The sequence below is a fragment of the Bos taurus genome, chromosome 1 (assembly GCF_002263795.3).
Source record: "Bos taurus isolate L1 Dominette 01449 registration number 42190680 breed Hereford chromosome 1, ARS-UCD2.0, whole genome shotgun sequence".
NCBI classification, from domain to species: Eukaryota; Metazoa; Chordata; class Mammalia; order Artiodactyla; family Bovidae; genus Bos; species Bos taurus.
In genome coordinates this window covers 120907815-120926181 of record NC_037328.1, presented here as the reverse complement: position 1 = coordinate 120926181, position 18367 = coordinate 120907815, and the positions used below count along the sequence as shown (strand labels likewise).

The 18367-nt window shown below is 52.0% G+C and overlaps 1 protein-coding gene across 3 annotated transcripts in view; it reads right to left on the bottom strand.

The window, feature by feature from the left end:
• Nucleotides 1–1936: 1936 nt before the first annotated feature.
• ZIC4 (Zic family member 4) overlaps nucleotides 1937–18367 on the bottom strand; it is a 35326-nt gene continuing 18895 nt past the window's right edge. For all 3 annotated transcript variants that reach the window (XM_059888919.1, XM_059888920.1, XM_059888921.1), the window contains 4 exons: nucleotides 18282–18366; nucleotides 11695–12312; nucleotides 6842–7160; nucleotides 1937–4735 (listed from right to left, as the gene is read on the bottom strand). In XM_059888919.1, coding sequence (XP_059744902.1) covers nucleotide 4735; nucleotides 6842–7160; nucleotides 11695–12312; nucleotides 18282–18351 — 1008 coding nt within the window. In that variant the 5' untranslated portion in view covers nucleotides 18352–18366 and the 3' untranslated portion in view covers nucleotides 1937–4734. The remainder of the gene's footprint in view (nucleotides 4736–6841; nucleotides 7161–11694; nucleotides 12313–18281; nucleotide 18367) is intronic.

The window sequence follows — 18367 nt, the reverse complement described above, 5'->3', positions numbered from 1 at the left end:
CACATGTCCTCTCGGCTCCCAGGGAAGGCTGGGCTACGACTCCCCCGGCGACCCCGCGGAACAGCGTGGTCCCGGGAGGGATTAGGGAGGCGTAGCTGGAGGGTCCGTGGTCTCTGGCGGCCGTGAGGACTCCAGGCAGGGGACCAGGCCCAGGGTGCCCCGGGCCTTTCTCATACTCACTTGCTCCCCCAACAAGGATTCCGTCGGTGAACCGGCTTTACTGAGTGCCCTGTCCCACAGAGGCAGGGCGCAGAGACCCAAACATCTGGAGAGGCTCTACCTCGGCCCAGAGCCGGAGGAGGGGGACCTTTCCGCGAGAAGGACGGGAGGGGGCGCTCACCCCAGGACTAAAGTCCAGGAACCTCTTCCCCCGCGTCGCCCACTGACTGCGACGTGTCGCGGCTGTTCCAGGGGCCGTTCCTTCGGGACTGTCTTTTCACACTCGCGCGTCGCCCTGGCACCTTTGCGCGCCCGGGTCCCTTCCGCAACCTTCTCTGCAGGCCTGCCACCCTAGCCCAACGAGTTGGTTCTCCCAAGGTGTTCTCGAAGGGAACCTAGCATCCAGACGCCAAAAGCCGTTGTTGTCCCACTCACTCAGTTCATCTCAAGCCCCAGCCAGGCCCTCGAAACCCAACTTCTCTTTCGTTAGGAAGGGGTCCGGCGGTTGCTGTGCCTGCGAATTAGGAGGGAAGGCGCAAGGCACGCGGGTGACCAGAGGTTCAGTGACCGCAGGGGAGGGAGGAAGAAGGCTCTGGTGGTTCAGGTGGTACTGATATATCTGAAATAATTTCTCCAGTGGCCGGACGGGATAAGAGCTTCTCCATCAGATGCTAAAACTCACTGAATCCTAACCTCCCAATCGGGGATCAGAGAAGAGTCCTGTGGGCTGTAGCCACACAATCTTCGGGGAGGTGAATGGTCTGAGCACCGGCTACTCCCAGAGGGGAGTGACGTCCTCTGGGAAGACTCCTGCGGGCAACTGTACTCGAAGAACCCTCACGAGGGTTTATGTTCTGTGCTGTGCTGCTTAGTCGCTCGGTCATGTCCGACTTTGCGACCCTCGTGGACTGTACCCCGCCAGGCTCCTTTGTTCATGGGATTTCCCAAGCAAGAATACTCGATTGCGTTACCATGCCCTCCTCCAGGGGATCTTCTCAACCCAGGGATCGAACCCACTTCTCCCGCATTGCAGGAGGATTCTTTACCGTCTGAGCCATCAGGGAAGCCCCATCAGGGCTTAGGGAAGACTTGGAGGCAGCCTGCCCTCTCTTTTTTTCTTTGTTTTATTCCTGCCAGGTACCAGGCATCTCTCTAGAAAGTTAGAGGTGGTTTGTGAGAGGTTGGGAGAAGGCAATGGCACCCCACTCCAGTACTCTTGCCTGGAAAATCCCATGGATGGAGGAGCCTAGTAGGCTGCAGTCCATGGGGTCGCTAAGAGTCGGACACGACTGAGCGACTTCACTTTCACTTTTTCACTTTCATGCATTGAAGAAGGAAATGGCAACCCACTCCAGTGTTCTTGCCTGGAGAATCCCAGGGGCAGGAGAGCCTGGTGGGCTGCCGTCTATGGGGTCACACAGAGTCGGACACGACTGAAATGACTTAGCAGCAGTAGCAGCAGCAGTGAGAGGTTGCGGTACAACTGCAAGACAGCCCCTGCCAGGAACACACTGAAAGCATCGGCCTATCGTTTCCCCTTCCACGATGGAAACCAGTTAATGAGTGCCAATGTTACTAGGGTGAAACTGGGGACGAGAGAAATCTTCTTTAAGAAAAGGGCCGCTTTGGTAGGTCCTTCTGTATTTTGCTGCTCTGAATGACTAGACTTTGGAGATGTATCTGGAAGTCGTGAGGGATGGCAGGGAAAAGGAGGGGATGCTGCTGGGCGGGCCCCAAATCTCTCCCAAGACGACGAAGCAATAACAGGACACTCGAATTTCAAGGGAAAGAGGAACATCACATTGTTTATTTCCAAAGAAAATAGGGAAATGTATCTCCATGTACACAAAAATCTTTGGAGGGAAAAGGAATCACGGGTTTAACTCATTTTTACATATTTACAGCAGATTAAACTACAGGTTTCAACTATATTTTCATTCAACAATCACTTTCAGTGAAATACATAACAACTTTTTTCCTTTCGAGTTAGTTCATAATTTAAGGATGCTAAGGGGACAGATGATAAATCACTAACAGTGTGGGTAGAGAGGGTACCAAATAGTCTAAGATTTCAGCCAGGCTTTCTTGCGTGAGTAAATTATGATCACAAAACATTTGCCTGTCTGTATAATTCACATTCATTACAATCATTACATTTTCCCATAAATTAGCAATATAAACAAACATGTGGGGACCTTCAGTAAACAAATAAAAATCAATATAAGAGATGACATTTTGTAGCAACTATAATAACAGCATGGGTTACAGCTTGGGGAAACTTCTTTACAAATCATTTAGTCAGCACACACGGGGGTAGCGAGGCTGGAACATCCTCATTTTTGTAAAACACCTTTAAAACCACATCAAAATGTCTGGGGAAAGCTGGACTGGGTGAAAGTTTCTCTCTCTTTTTCCTGGGCACAATATGAAATGAAGGACTGCACATGTGGATGGGGGAGCGGGACGTTTGCATGCACTTTGGGGTCGACGACCTTCTGAACTCCAATTGCCAAGGTGCTGAAGAAAACAGGAAATTATAAAAATGTCTCTCTCCCTCAAGCCCCTCTTCTTTCTATTAATGGCAGAAAGGGCTTGCTGATAGCTGCTAGTGGGAAGAAACACACAATGGGTCTATTTTTAGCTGAGATTGTCTTTGAAGGAGCAGGAAATATGAACAATTGCTCTGCTGCAGCTTTAGGTTCCAAGGATAGGGAACAAGAATAGTGGGAGCTTGAGGGGTCCCCAGGTGACCTGACTTGGACTGATTGAGTGCAGAGCAGCAAAGAGAGAAGCAGACCCACAGTGTGGGCTTAGGGTATCTACCCTCTGCCTGCACTGTCTCTGCATTCTTTCTTTCGTGTCCCAGAGCCTGGGCAAAGAGCCCCCTCAACATCTGCACACCTCCACAGGCTCTGGACCTGATGTCTCTGCAATGCTTTTGTTTTCCCCTTGGCAGGACTTAGCCCTAAGTTACCAGTTAGTGTAGTGTGCATGTATTTTTTTTTTAAGAAGTTAGATTTTATCTCTTTAGAAACGGTTTGAAACTAACGGGGCAGAGGGAGTTTGACAGAGAGGAGAACAAATCGCTGACAAAGAACCTTTTACGTTTCATCAGCGTTGTTAGGACGACAAGGAGGAATGTCTCAGATAATAACTCCCACTTCAAAGATTTCTCAGCTGAATAGAAAGCGGACCATCCTTTTTATTCAACCACAAGGACTGGCACTAAAGAAGACTCCACTGTTTGATTTTTTTTTTCCACCATGTTTATTTTTCCCCTATTCACTGGGGTACTTGGATAAAATAAACAACAAGACAATTAAGGGAACATGGACTTCTAACTTTCCTTCCATCTTCCCTATCCCCTTGGCCTTGGGCTCTTGAATCTATGCCCAGGCCAGCCAGGCTTGAGGGGTTCCCTACACTCCACCCTGGGGAGAAACAAGTTTGGGGGTGTGTGAGAAACTTCTGGGACAGAGGGGCCGAATGAGCTGTGCTGGGGGCCAGAGTGAAATGTCCCAAAGGCACAGTCTGAACTCCCCAGACTCATCCAGGGCGGTTCCTGCTCCTTCCCCCAAGTCCCATCTAAATTCAGGCCTCCAACCTGGCCCAGAGGCGGAGAGCTGCTTGGCACAAAACCGAGCTGGGGATGCTCATTTGTTGAGCTTCCGAGCTTGCCCTAAAGTTATTTACTCCTGACCCTGGAGCCTCTTCAGGGCGCAGTCAAGATGCACGGAGTCCGGCTCCTCCCTTTCCTGAAAGCGTCCCTGGTGTCAAGCGCCCCTCCCCCGCATCAGAGTGCAAGGTGAACCCCTAAACGCTGGCGAGGCAGGTCCTAAGGAGGAAGTATATACTGGAGAGCACAGTGACAGTATTAAATGGCGTGAAAGCAAAGGTCAGCGCAAATGTATCTTAATAGAGTGTCTGCAGTGAAGTGTGCCGCCTTTGAAGCGGCCGCTCCCCGCGCGTATTTCCATGGCGAGCCTAACGCGGCATGCTGATGCACCGTCAAACTCACACTTTCAACCCCAAAACCCGACTCTTTGAACAACCCGAGTTTGATTAGACCTTTCTCCTTTTCTTTCCCCTCTTACAAACCATTTCCTCGCCTTTAGAAACTCGCCATCAAACCCAAATGCGCCCTCTGATCACCGCAGAAAGCAGAAACAAAGGGGGCTGAGCGGCGATTCAAGCGGCCCTTTTCTTCCCTCACATTATTATCCATTTTTATTATGATCGGGAACAAGTGCCCATTCGCGTGGGTTTTGTTTACCGGAAATTAAATGAAAATGATTTAGTCCGCGTCAAACAAAAATATATACTTGTATACACAAGAAAAAAGGCCTGTTAGACGTAAATATTATGTCCTTAATGAAAAGCCTGGACGGGCTCCAGGCTCGGCCTTTCAGGATTTCAGTGCGACTTGCCCATTGCCATAGAAATCCTAACTTACCATGAAGATGCACCGTGGCGAAGAAACATTGCTTTGTGCGCGGCCCCTTTGATGTCGCAGGCGCGAGATGCGGGCGCTCAGCTGCGCCGGGCGAGATTACCTTGCGAGCAACGCGGTGGACATCTGTAACAAGCAAATGAAAAATTAAAGGCGATTAGTGATCGACTACGCATTTTTTATTTTATTTCATTATTTTGCATGGGGGTGGAAGGAAAAATGGGGCCTAGAAAAGCAAGAGAAAGAAAGAGTCCTCTGTGGAGACTGGGACATTTTTTAACATCTTCAGAAGAAGCAAGTTCCCCAGATGTCCCCTGCACCTTGGCGGCGGGGCGGGAATTGCTGGATGGGAGAGAACCGTTTGCAGCCGACCTCCAGTCCTTGGCCAAACGGCCTCTGGGACCTATTGTAGTGGGGGTAGGGCGGGAAGAGGATTGCAGAGCCCCTTCCACAAGGGCGGATTCACTAGAGATGTATTTGGAAGGAAGATTCTGGTTTTTATTAGGGGTAATGAAAACAGTCCCTCTCCAGTTAGGACGTTATTTATCTGATGGACGTGTATGGCGATGGGGCAGGAGTGACAATCTTCCAATAGTGTCTGAAGAGGAAGAACATAAGAAAAGCCAACAGAGTGGCAGAATCTGGGCTGGTTTGCTGTGTCCAGCTTTTTAACTGAGCTCTTTGGGGGCTCCCCATAGGTAGGAGTATCACACTTCTACTTAGCTCCAAATTCTTAAGGGACTGGGATGGGTCTACCAAAACTTTTCCCTGTCTTTTTAATCCGCCCCTCCCCCCAAATCTTAGCAAGAAGTTTGAGGCAGCACCATCCTTCCCTTCAGAGGGTAACTGACTGGGAACCAGGCCCTGATCTTTCCTCCCCCTTGGCAACAATTGCAGACTTTTCCTTTTCCCTGCCCCAACATCTGGTTCTTTTTCAGGGGATTTGGAACCCAGCACATCAAATACACATTCAATCTAGACCCATTGGGTGTTTGCCTTCAAAATATTTATTCTTGCAGTTTGTCTCTTGTCCCATGCGCCCCTCCCCCCTTTTAAAACAAAACCAACATTGTGTGATTTTTGACAAAGACCATCACAGAATTGCCGCGATTCACCCAGACACTGTCGCCTAGGCGGGATCCCTTTGCTACGGAGGCCTAGGCTTAGTGACGTCATTGGTCCACTCTGCATCCCAAACCCCCAAGCACCCACAAGATTCCACAGGCAGCTCCTGGACCAAGGTGGGACGTGGGAAGAGCGTGACTGGTCTGTGGAGTCCTCAGAGCATTGAATCCCAAAGCCCCTTTAGCACACTTTCTTTTGTATTTCCTGTGTTGGGACTTCTCGCCCCTGGTATGTAATGCATACCGCAGCCGCAGACAAGTCCGCAGACAGAGTGCCTGGGCCAGTCTATGGAGGAGGGGCATATAATCCGCAGGGAAGGTGCTTAACCTCCCCCTCCCCCACCCCTACCCCCCACTTCCCTATCGTGTCCTTTACAGAAGTGGCTGGAAATTTTTCGATCTGGGACTTGAACAGCAGGGGGAGGGGAATTGTAGGGAGGCAAAAGAGGAAGAAAACAGGAGGGAAGATAATGGCTCATGAGTTTCCTCTGCCATCTTCCCGCGTAGGAATTCCGAGGAGGCTCCGACTGGGAGCTGGGAAGGGAGTAGGGGTCGCAGTTAGAGAGGCCCAGGCCTCGAGGAAAACATTTCCTATTCTGTGAACCACACAGGGCTTTGTGGTCTTACTTGTGCCACCTGCAGTTGCCAAGATTGCGCAGAAACTCTCCGAAGATGTTTTCTTTTCTTTCTTCTTCTTTTTTTTTTTACCTTCTGCCTCTTTACTTTACCCCAACCCTGGCTTCACGCAACACAGTCGAGGGCATCTGGGTGGGTGCGTAGGGGGCTGGATGTGCCTGCAGAATCCATGTGGGTACCATATTGATATTTTGAGACAATGTACATTATATCAGCATATTCGGTGAGCTCTACCCCCTATTAGTGGTGACCTTCCTCCCTTCCTTCTTCCCTCGCTTCCTTCCTCACTCTCTCTTCAAGCCTCAGGAACCCAGCCTAGACCTGCCAGTCAGTGGACGCGGAAGCAGCACCCACAGCAGCAACCTTAACACAGGCGGCGGCGGCGGCGATAGCGGCAGGGCCAGGTGGTGGCGCGGGGCTTGGGGGCGCCGCGGGGGCAGCCGCTGCGGGGCCCGCGCCCTGACACACGTACCATTCGCTCAGGTCGGCGCCCCGCGCCGCCACCGCCGCCGAGGAGGCCACCGGGGGCTCGCGACCGAAGTCCGACGAGGGCGACACGAGGGCAGACGGCGTGGCCGAGTCGTAGCCAGAGCTGGGCGGAGGCGGCGAGCGCCCGTGCACTTTCATGTGCTTGCGCAGCGAGCTGGGGTGCGTGTAGCACTTGTCGCAGCCGCGCACTTTGCACGTGTAGGGCTTGTCACTCGTGTGCACGTGCGAGTGCTTCTTGCGGTCGCTGCTGTTGGCGAAGCGCCGTTCGCAGCCCTCGAACTCGCACCTGAAGGGCTTCTCCCCTGGTGGAGGCAACACAGAGACATTAGTGCGCGTGGGTAACATCGTTACCCTTTCCCAGTTTCTGTTCCATTTTGGGGAAGAGGACCACACCAAAAAATTCAGAAACCTCTTTCCCCGGCGCAGCAGGCCCGGCACCCCCTTCCCCCTACTCAGAGCGCGCCCCGGGAGCTCTCTCCTGCAAGCCTCCAGCCCTCCCCTTCTCCCGCCTGGGCCTGGGAGGAGGGGAGGGAGGAGGAGGAGCGACAAAGACTCCATCTTAGTCGAGTTGCCTTCCTTGGAACATCCTGATCCACTCCGGTTGTTTTCCTCCAAATTTTCTCCACTCGGAGCCAGAAGCACCTTTGCCCGGAGAATAGAGTTGACTGAGGAGCTCGCATCTGCTCAATTTAAAGTTGCTGTTCCAGCCAAGCGTCTCTGCTTGCCCCCTGCTCCCCGCCCAGTGGTCCACCCCGCACACATCCAGTCCTGGCCCACATTGTTTCCTAAAGTAGGTTTTGTGCAAACGCCAAGGCGATGGAATAATTTCAGGATGCGCAGCTGATGCACACGGCGTGTGCCTAATGTGGACTCGTGTTGCAGGGAAAGGTATTCTGAGAAATGATTCACTTCAGACGCGATTTTTACGGGAAATGGAGCCCCCTCCCCCTTCCCCTTTACCCCCCGAGGGCAAACATTTAGCAGCATTCTTCAAATCTTGCCTAAACTGTCCCGGATCCCTCCAGATACGCGCGCAGGCAATAATATTTTATTACGCTGCTCCAGCGGCCTCCTGGAGACTGTGCCTCGGGCAGCCGTCTCTCCCAGTCCAAACTGACTGTGAGAGGTCGAGCGGCCTCCACAGACCACCCACGGCCCACGGTCCGGTCTCCCGGGTCTGAGCAAAGAAACCAGCAGGTTCTGCCCGGGCCAAGCGAGATCTATGGCCTCTCCAGTAATCCCAACCTTGGTCGCGGCGGCTTCAGGATGAGCGCAGCTGCTGCGGTCAGGCCAGGCCTGGCTTGGTGGACCGGAGGGCAAGCGGGCAGCCGGGGCAGACCCGGGAGGGCTCGGCTCCGCAGTGCGATGCCCTGTAGAGCCGCGGGAAGGCGCGAGCGCGCGTTAGGGTGGAAATACTGGCCGCGGACCGAGCCCCAGTCTGGGAGCTCACAGCCCGCTGGATTCGCTAGCGTCTGGGGGAGGAAAGGACCCCAAGAATCCGGAAGCCCAGGTTTCTGCTGGAGCTGCAGATGCTGCGGGAAGGAGGGGAAGAAATGTCCGGGCGCTTTAAACAAATAGAGGCTGTCGGGAGCCCTGGGTTGAGGGAGAGGCTACCAAGCGTCTGGCTAAGGAGGAAGAGATGCACGGCTGGAGGACGGTTTGCCTTTGTGGTCCTTCTCCTGCCGCTTCCAGGAGAGATGAGTGCTTTGGGTCAGGTTTGAATAAACAAAGCCCCTGTTCCCGAGTCCCGTGGAGGCTTAGGCTGAACCAGAGGTTTGCGTACAACCCTCGCCTCCGCCAGGCAGCGGGTTAGAAGCCCATGGCTCCCTCACCTCGCGGCCGCTGTGAGTTCACACTGCAGGAGTATTGTTAGTTCAGTGCAAACACTGGACAGTGCTGGCATCTGCCGTTTCTCGGCACACTTGTATAATTTTATTAAAAAAAAAAAAAAGTAGGAGAACGATGCAGAATAAACCAGTGTCCCGATATGCCTCTCTTTTTCTCCCTTCTGCTCCCTGTTAGCATCTGCAAAACTAAAACTTTTCTTCCTCCCTTCCTTCCGTCTTTTCTTTCTAAAATCACTTACAAGAACCATATAATTCAGAGCCTGCAAAAGAAAGCAAGATTTGCTAAGACAACAGAGGAGAAATAGAATTTGAGGTTGATTGCAACCCCCAATATTGCTTCCCTCCCCAACCCATCTTGTGAGCGCCTTGTTGAACATTCACGTAAAACAGAAACAATGATTTCGTCCCAGACGAGGTACTGAGGCGAAAAAAGCAGGGCACTGAAGGTGATACGGACAGGCTGGTAGTTCGCAGGCCCAGGGGAGGCCAGGTGAGGCCGCGCCCGGGCGTCCTCCCGGCCTCTCCCCAGCAGCAGGAGGAGCCCCGGACTCCTCGCCTAACTCTGCACACCCCATCCTACCCCGCCCCTACACCCAACACGCAGCCTCCCGCCCTCTCCCTCCCACCAGATCTGGGCGCTGCGCCCTGGGTGGGTGGGTGGATGGATGTGGGGAAGCAGGGTTGGGCCGGGGTCCTGCAGCCCGCCCCGAGCAGCCTGGGCCTGAGGCTGAGTCCTGAAAGGCCGGCAGTCTCCTCCCAGAGGCTCAGCCGCCGAGAGGCCTCCTTCCCCGGCCCGGCCCAGGCCCGCCGGACGAAGTTGGGCAGCGGCGGGGCGGTTCGGCTCGCGCCATTTTCTCGCACTTGTGGCTGGGCCGGGCTGTCCGAGCATCAGCCCCGGCGCTGTCTCTTCTCCTCTGCCTTGGATCCCAGCCCTGCCTCCCTCTACCGTCAGCCTGGGAAAGTGGGGCGAGCCACCCGCCCAGGGGTCCGGGGAAGGGCGCCGGGCAGCCGGCCCGAGTCTCCCTCGCGGCAGCACCATTGTTCCGAGATCGCTGTGACCACCGCGAAGAGAAAGCTTTCAGAGTGGGCTCGGAGCCGCTGCTTCGGAAGCCGGGCCCGGCAATCAGATCCGAGAAAATCTCAACTCCCAAGAAAGCGGCTCCTGATTGCCGCTTCCGCGACTCAAGGAAATGAAACGCCATTAATATTTGAAAAGGCAATTATTTTCCTGTTGAATCGAGAACTGTCTTCATGAATAATTTGTAGTGAGGTCTATTGCCATTTCAGAAACATTTTGTTGTTGTTGTTGTTGTTTTTCTCTCTTTTCATTACTTAGGAGGAGGGTTTGAGGGAAACGCCAAGGCAGAAGCTCTGTAAAGAAAAATTTTTTAACTCCGTGATAATGAATCAGGACTGCCAGTAGAAAGGGAAAGGATGCACTTAGAATTCTGTTCTGAATAGGCGCAAACCTGAGCCAGCTCGGGCGCACTGAACTTGCTTCTCTGCTGTAGGTCGATTGCACTGAGAATTTAACCATTTTCTGCTTCACGGACTTCAAACAGTAGGCCGGCAAAGAGCAGTAAAAGTTTGTTTGTTTTAAACCCCCTGTCATTAAAAATGAGTTCCTTCTCTGGCTCAGGACTCGAGTCTACCTTCGCGGTGCGGGTCGCCAGCTCCATGAATAAGCGAGCCTGAGGGCGGCGATCTGGGTCTCACTTCTCTCCTTCTTCCCTTGGATAAAAATCGGAGGGGGCGGGGAACAAACTCTTGCACGAGATTGTGGCGGGGGGTGGATCCTGGAAACGGCTCGGATAAACCGTACGTTTCCGGAAATAAAGTAGGAGGCTAACAGTGGACTTTCCTTGCCTCCGAGTGTGCCAATGTCCTGACGAAGACCTTCCCCCAGGCTGCAGGGTTTGGGGGGAGAAAGTGGGATTTTAGCAAGCTTCTTTTCCTGGGTAGTGCCAGCCTGGGGGAATACTTTGATAATTGCTGATGTTTCCACCAAGAATAGAGGTAATTCAAAATGCCAGGGAGTAGAAAGGGGCACTAAGCTGAAACTTACTGCATCCTTTCTGTCTCTCCCATACGTGCCCTTCTCCGTCCCCCAAAATGGAGGAGGGTAGATGTTGACTTCATAAACTTTGAGGAAGCAAGGCAAGAAAACCCTAGCTAAGGAGAGCAAAAACACTGGCTGCTAAACTAATTAATATAACTTCACAGGCTGTTCTGGGAAGTGTGAAAACTTTCTCCTTGCAATTGCATTAATTAGAGATGCTTCTGGCCAGAGGAGTTCAACTTTTCAGGCTCTTGAGCTCGCTCCTTTTCTTTCTGTTAACTAGAACTAACAGATGTTGTTGACACATGTCCCCATTTCACTTAACAGCTCAGTAAATGACATTTAAGGCAGATGAGTCTCCTTGGGTCTCTGCTAAAGCAAAAGGGTCTGTGAAACATCCGGAGTATGGGTGGCCAAGGCTTTCAAAATAGAGGCAAAGTTAGCCCATGAGACTCCCAAATCCTAAAGAAGGCACCAAGGCCCTGGTGAGCTCTAAGTCCAGGTGGCAGTCAGGTTGTCAGGCTGACCACTGGAAGAGTACTCCCCACACAATTCCAAAGGGACCAGGAAAACAAATTGTTCCTATGTCTTTACAACTCTGATGAACAGTGCCCTTTAGAATACCTTAATATCAAACTCGATAAGCAGGGACCACACATTTGCACACACAGAAACTCAAGCACCCTCCCCGCCCCCCCCCCGCCCCCCCAGCAGAAATCTCACACTATCCTTCCCACACACAGCCTCAGGAAACTTCTGAGATTCTAATAGAAGGGCATAATTAATATTTTATGAACTTGGCTCATGGAAACACCAAAATATTCCTCCTCCCCCCAGGTGGAACTTGAGGAAATCCAGCTCGAAGGCCCCAAGGAGGCCCCCCTTTTCCCCCAGAGGGTGCGCACGAAACAGACAGTGCCGAATACTGACCTGTGTGAGTTCTTTTGTGTATTTTGAGATTTTCTGATCTAGCAAAGACTTTCCCACACCCCGGGAAAGGACAGGGGAAGGGCTTCTCGCCCGTGTGCACGCGGATGTGATTTACAAGTTTGTATTTGGCTTTAAAGGGCTTGCCCTGGCGCGGACACTCCTCCCAGAAGCAGATGTGGTTGGCCTGCTCAGGGCCTCCGACGTGCTCCACGGTGACATGCGTGACCAGCTCGTGCATGGTGCTGAAAGTTTTGGAGCAAAGGCGCGGGGGCACGGGGCCGTCGGCCGCCAGCCACTTGCAGATGAGCTCCTGTTTGATGGGCTGGCGCATGTAGCGGAAGAAGGCGCCGGGACCGTGGGGCGCGGCGAGGTTCATGGTCAGGTTCATGCCCCCGTAGCTATGCAGGGCTGCGGCAGCTGCCAGGGCGTCGCTGCGGGACACAGGTCCCGGCGGGAAGGGTTCAGGTCGCGCGTACATGTCTCCGGGGAGCCCCAGACGCAGGAGTCCATTCAGAGTGCCGCTAGGGGAGGCCTGGGGAGGCTGCTCGTGAAGGCCCGGGAACACCGAGGGGCTGGAGGCGGCAGCGAGCTGGGGGCCATGGTGTCCGGAGCTGCTACCTGTTGTTGAGACAAATAGTGCGAATGAGAACGTGTGGCGTGGGCTGAGCGTTCTACCGGGCCCCAGGGGGCAGGCCCAGCCCAGCCACACCACGGCCTCCGCGGTCAACGCCGGGACCGAGAGTCAGATGGCAGCCGTTGCGACCCGGGTGGACAACGCGGGGCAAGCGCCGCCACCGCGGTCCGGCTGGGCGGCTGTTTCGTAGAGCCCCCTGCCGCTTCATGAGCAGGAGAGTGATTGTGGCGGCGGGGTAGATGGAAGGGGTAGTGGGGTGCGCAAAGCTGAGTCTGTGGGTTGCTGGGGGTCCCCGGGCTCTGCTCCAAAGGGGTCCGACCGGCCGCTCCGAGTGCGCTTTGGCGGCCAGCTCCCCGGGGGAGTGGAGGTGGGGGAAGTGGCGATGTTGTAAGTGCTGGTGGTGCCCAAGCGCCCCGGCCGTATATACGAATTTCAGCGCCCAGATCGGCTGAGAGAAGGAGGCTTGCTGCATCCCGGCCGGGGCTCCCTGGAGCTCCTTGGGTCGGGGCACTCACGCCACTGTCACCTAAAAGCGCGGAGGGGAGAGAACAATCACAAACAACTTCTGCAAAGTTCTCCCCCCGCCCCCCGAGTTTTGGGTTGTGACTTTTTTTTTCTTCCTCTCTCTCTCGGTCTTTAATGTCTACTTGAAATCCCTTACACTACAGAGGCAGCAGCGGGGCGCGTGAGGAAATGAATAGAGATTCGGGGCCGTGGCCCGGGCCCGCCGAGAGGAACAATCGCCTAGGTCGCCCATTGGCTCGCGGCCCGGTCCGACGTCAGCGATGACAGGTCTCTCCGCACGGGGGACACACACACATACACACACGTACAGAGTCACAACTGCTCGCGCTCCCCTCCCCACCCCCCATCTCGCGCCCTTACTGCTCATGCGCTTTGACCCGGGCACGTATTCTTTTCTCTATTCGTGGGCCCCCTCCCCCTTCGCTCCCGAAAGCTAGGCAGATCTGCTCGGCCTCCGCGCTCTCGGAAGCGAGCGAGGCTGGGTTTTGCCTCTAGCCACCAAGATTTCGGGGAGGGGGCGTTGCGATGTGCGTCATGTCCTCCTGGAGGCCCGGAGCTCCCCAACTCTGCCACCGCCGGCGCGCAGGGACGGCGGCCTGCTTCGGCAGCTGGTCCCAGGTGTCGGGAGGAGACGAGGGCCGGGGATCCCAGGAGGAAAGGCGGCTGCAGATTAGGAGGCCGAGAGCAGGGGAGCTCCCGGGCTAGCAGCCCTTGCCCCTAATTTTGTTTTCTCGCTTTCTCCGAATTTGCTCGTGTCGCTCAGCTTTCTCGCTCTCGCTCTTTCTCGCTCTCAATTCCACGAGCCTCTGACCACACTTCGCCTTCCTACTTAGATCCTTTCTTCTCCGCTCCTCCTCTCTCTTCCCTCCACTCCATATTTTTCCCGTTTAGCCTTGTCGGCCCCTCTTCCCGGGTGCCTGGAACGCTTAGAGACGGGCGGACTCTAGAATCGGGCCCGGAACCGAGCCCCAGGAATGGCCCAGAGACGGTCATGACCTAGGAGAGGCTGGTTTCGAATCCACGCCTCCCTCCGGAGAGGGCCTAAGGATCCTTCCTCCCCGCCGCAAATCACAGCGAGCCGGGGGTCGATGGGCCACAGAGACAAAGGCGAGGGGAGCGCAGCGAGGAGGGAGGGTCCTCGACCGCAGGTCTCTTCCCTCGGTCCGTCTGCGGTCCTGAACTAGGTACCCAGCCGTCAGACGGAGCCCTGGGAAAGGAAACTTGAAAATCACTTCCACTCTGAGCGCCCTCAGGCCACTTGTTGCCCGCGGCCGGAGTCTGTCCTCTACTAGCTTGCCTAGAGCCAAGGGCACGTTTTCCGGCCAGGCTGTGAGAGCCACGGCCGGCCGCGGCCTCCTCTCTCCGGACGCCCTCCTGGGCTGCGGGTTCCTCTGTCTTGGGGTGGGAGGTCGGCGGGTGGTAGAAGCCTTCAGTCTTCATTCCTGGCTTAGCCGAGTGTGGCCTCAACGGGGGCGGGGAAGGGGGGTGGAGAGCGGTTCTTTGTTTGTGCCGACCGGTTGGGGCCGGCTGGAGCACCCGGCGATTTAAAGGGCTGCTTGCCTTCAAGCTGGCCTTGCACTCAGTAGCCGAAAATGCCAACCTAAGTTCTCTCGGGCCTTCCCGGTGGCCACAGAAAGCGCCCTCAAAGCAGTGAAAGACTTAAGAGAAGTTTTAAGGATTGGGTAAAAGACCCGGCTCCCCTAGGAGGGGGTGAGGAGTTTGAACATGTTACAGGGTACCCTGATGGAGTTGACTGAGTTGCCTCAGCCACCCCCAACACCAAGGACTATTCTTAAACATTTCCTGGTCAGTCAATAAGGATTTCTTTTAATTTTTTTAAAATAATTAACTTATGAATAATGGTTGGCAGAGTCTTTGAGACTTTCTTCATTTAATGCATTGTTCCTTGCTCAGGGCCGCAATTTGGTGAGGGATTAACTTCCACAGCGATTTCCCTCGGCTTTGACAAGTCCTGGTCTTTCTGCTCCTCTGGCCGGAAGAGCTTAAGCAAGCTACCAATAGATGCTGCGTTAGCATTACAAAAAAAAAAAAGAAGAAGAAGAAGAAGCTGAAGGAGAGCGTTTGACAGCCGGACCCCTTCTGCTCTGAAACCAAGGGCTTCCACCCAGTAGTGCTGAGGCTAGACTTGGAGGATTTGTCTCCTTTCCCGAGCTTTCACCCTCTCCCACACTCGCCCTTGCTGGATTTTATCCCCTCTGCCCACAGGTGCCTCCTTTCCGTATGCTTGCCCCCCATTTTCCCTTCCACAAAGCGCTGGTTTCAAGGCGTCCCACCGAGAAGGTGTCTTTTGAATGGTACAGTGGTCTAGGCAAACCCACGAACCCATGATGGGTTCTGAAAACACATAGTCCAAAAACAAACCCAGTGTTTTCCTTTTTGGGACCTCTGGCCCAAAGGCTCTTTCTCCTAACCATTTATCAGCATAGAACTTAGATCTTCCTGTAGCATTCAGGCCTAAGTGTAGGGGCACTGCTGCAGTAGTCCAGCAATTAAATTATTTTATTTAAATTAAAGTATTTACTTTCCCATCCAAAAGTAGGTGATCTACAACCTAATGTTCAGGTTGTTTGTCAAACTAACCATCTACTTTGGCTTCCATTAAAACTGATTTGCACAAAGAGGAACCACTTAGTATAGGCGCTGTGACCCCATCTGTGTCAAAAGCTTTGAATAACAGCACAGAACAGGAGTATTCAAGTTGGTCTTTGGTTGTGGACTCTTTTGGAAACCTGGTGAAGCTAGTGAACTTTAATAATCCTGTGTTTGTTGCCCACACTCATAGCATATAACATTCCATTAGAAGGTGGTGAAAACGAAGATGCTTTTTTTTTTTTTTTCCTTTTGACCATCTGAGTTTGTGGACACCTCTTCCCCTGGAATTCTAAGCACTTCCACAGAAACCAGGGATAAGAAGTAGAGGTTTTACATACATAGACTGTTACTACACCACACAGTGTATCTTGATAATTTTACCCTTGAAAAGCTTTGAACATGTGTATGACTTTTTGTGCCAACAATGAAAGGGCAGATGCATCTGATTCAGCCAAATTCACGGACAGTCACCCGGCCCCATGGAGCTCCTTCCCAGATGCAGCCTTCTCTTGAAGTACTGAAAACATCTGGATGCATCCTGGGTAGATGCTTCTTGAGAAGTCAGGGGTCAGTTGACCTAAGGTCACTAAGGTTGCTTAATCTTTGCAAGTGCCTTGGAGCCACGTGGTTCACACTTTGGTTGGCTAAACACAGAATGGGACCATGCATTCTCCCAGAGAGACATTTCCCCAGGGATAGAAAGAGGGAGGGAAAAAATCCATTTACTCACTATTATTTATGAAGAGGGACGTTTGGGGTGATTATATAAGGGTCTTCAAGGTGATTCTATGAAATAAATCCCAAAGCAGTATCCAGCTAGTCACAGATGACAGGTGGGGCACTGAAATCAGGGAGGCATATTTTAGTTTTCAAGTCTCTTCCTCTGAGTCTTTCAGAACCCAGGAAGCAAGGATTCCAGGTTCCATTGACTATTGATTGGGCAGGCTGAGTAGTGGTGTCCCTCAGTAATGCTCAGAATTTTTCTTTCAGAAAGTTATCTCACCACACTTACCCCAAATACCAAATGCTTGACTGGAGCAGTCTACTAACCATGCTGGGGAGTTATAGCATTGTTGAGTCCACATTTCTGCTTAATATACAGAAGGAAAAAAGATACATTCTGCAGCTCAGAGATCTTCAGCAGTTTCAAGAAGCACTGGGGATTTTCATAGGAGCCTGTTCGGAGCGAGTTCCACCACCAGACTCCAAACATCCCTCCAGACATCAGAATCATGCCCTAAGCATGGTTTACTCCAGCCATGATAAAGCAACATCATAAACTAAAGTGATTTTCTAGTCCTGCTGGATAGAAACATATTTGGTGACCCTACCATCTGCCATAGCTCCTCACATCACTGGCTTAAGTGGGCAAAGGTCTAATTTCTCTTCCTTGGAGAGAAAAAAAAAAAATGAGAGAGATGTACAGTCAATAGCTGGGCTATTTTTTCTATTTTGATCTTTTCATCAATGCTAAGTGATGATCTCTTGCAGGTTATGCTGAGAGCCAGGATCCCAAAAACTGAGGGCCACTGCACAGAGCCTGGCCAAAGCACTAACTTTGTTGGCTGAATATTCTGCGTTTTGGTCTGCAGAGTCACTGTTTTAATCTTTTCTTCTCTGTTTCTAGCTAGGGTTACACCCAAAGCAGGGGGGCAAATCCTTTCATAGGTTATTCACAGACAGAATTGAAGATTCCTAGAGTGAGAAGCTGTCTCTAGTCTTAAGGGGGGAAAATATACCTTAAGCCCCTGAAGCCTTCTATGGGTCCATGACCACATTATAAGAGGAGGTGAGATCTATCAGCATTTTGAAGATAAAGGAAGATACTCCTCCCCTCTGCTATGGAAGTTTGGGGTTTAATTATCATTAGTGGAAGTGCATATGAAAGAAAACATGCTTGGATAAAATTTAATTTCCAAACAAACCGTCTTTTGACAAATGATTAGTAAACATGGTTAAAGGATCTTCCAGAACAGCACTGAGGAATTAAAACAACGGAATTTACATAATAACCACATTTCTCTAGAGAATTCTGCCATCAAATCTTCCCAAAATAATAGAAGAGAGTCATTTCGTAAGTTGTCCATTTAGCTTTTGTTAAGAAGGTTGCTTTTCCTACCAACAAGGCAGCTGTTGGTATTGGAGGCAACCTCAGCTGGTGGTGTAGTTGAAATGAGGCAGACTAGATGCCTGAAAGGGGAAACTCTCAACCCTAAATCATATGCTTATTCTAAATGGAATATTAAATTAAATTCTTCACAATGAAGGTATTCCTGACAGAGCGGCTGTCAGTCACTTCCCGTTCAGACACCACATTGTGGGAACATCGTGGCTGCCACATTGCAGAAGGCTGGTGTCCCTGGTAAAGATGATGCATATCATGTAAACCCCATCACCAAGATCAAAGTCTGCTCCTTTCATGGAAGCCAATACATGTCAAACCTCATTCCAATCAAATCGTCCGGAAATGAATTCAAGATGAATATGTCATAGAATAATGTGACAGTGGAACTGCAGAAGGTCAGGGGTTGTTGTTTCAATGAGAGAGTCGTCAAATATTAATTCTAGAACGTCCAGATGAGTAGACATTGAGGGGGATTAGCTGGTTGCTGGTGGGAAGTTGTGTTGTTGATTTGTATGCAAATGCATCAAACACTAAGGTGTTGTTTTAAGTTTCACTGAAACTCAAGAAACACCCCAAACTCACAACCAACAGAAACAAAAATCAACAACAACAAAACATACAAAAGTAACTTACTTCCGACTTAAAAAATAACTTCAGCAGACCAGTATTCAAATGAGGATACTAACTTACTTGGCTCTTTCAGGGCGTTTCGGTAAAGCCGTATTCGTTTCCTCATCACCAAAGAAGTCTTGGATCTCATTTTCTGACTTTAAGCC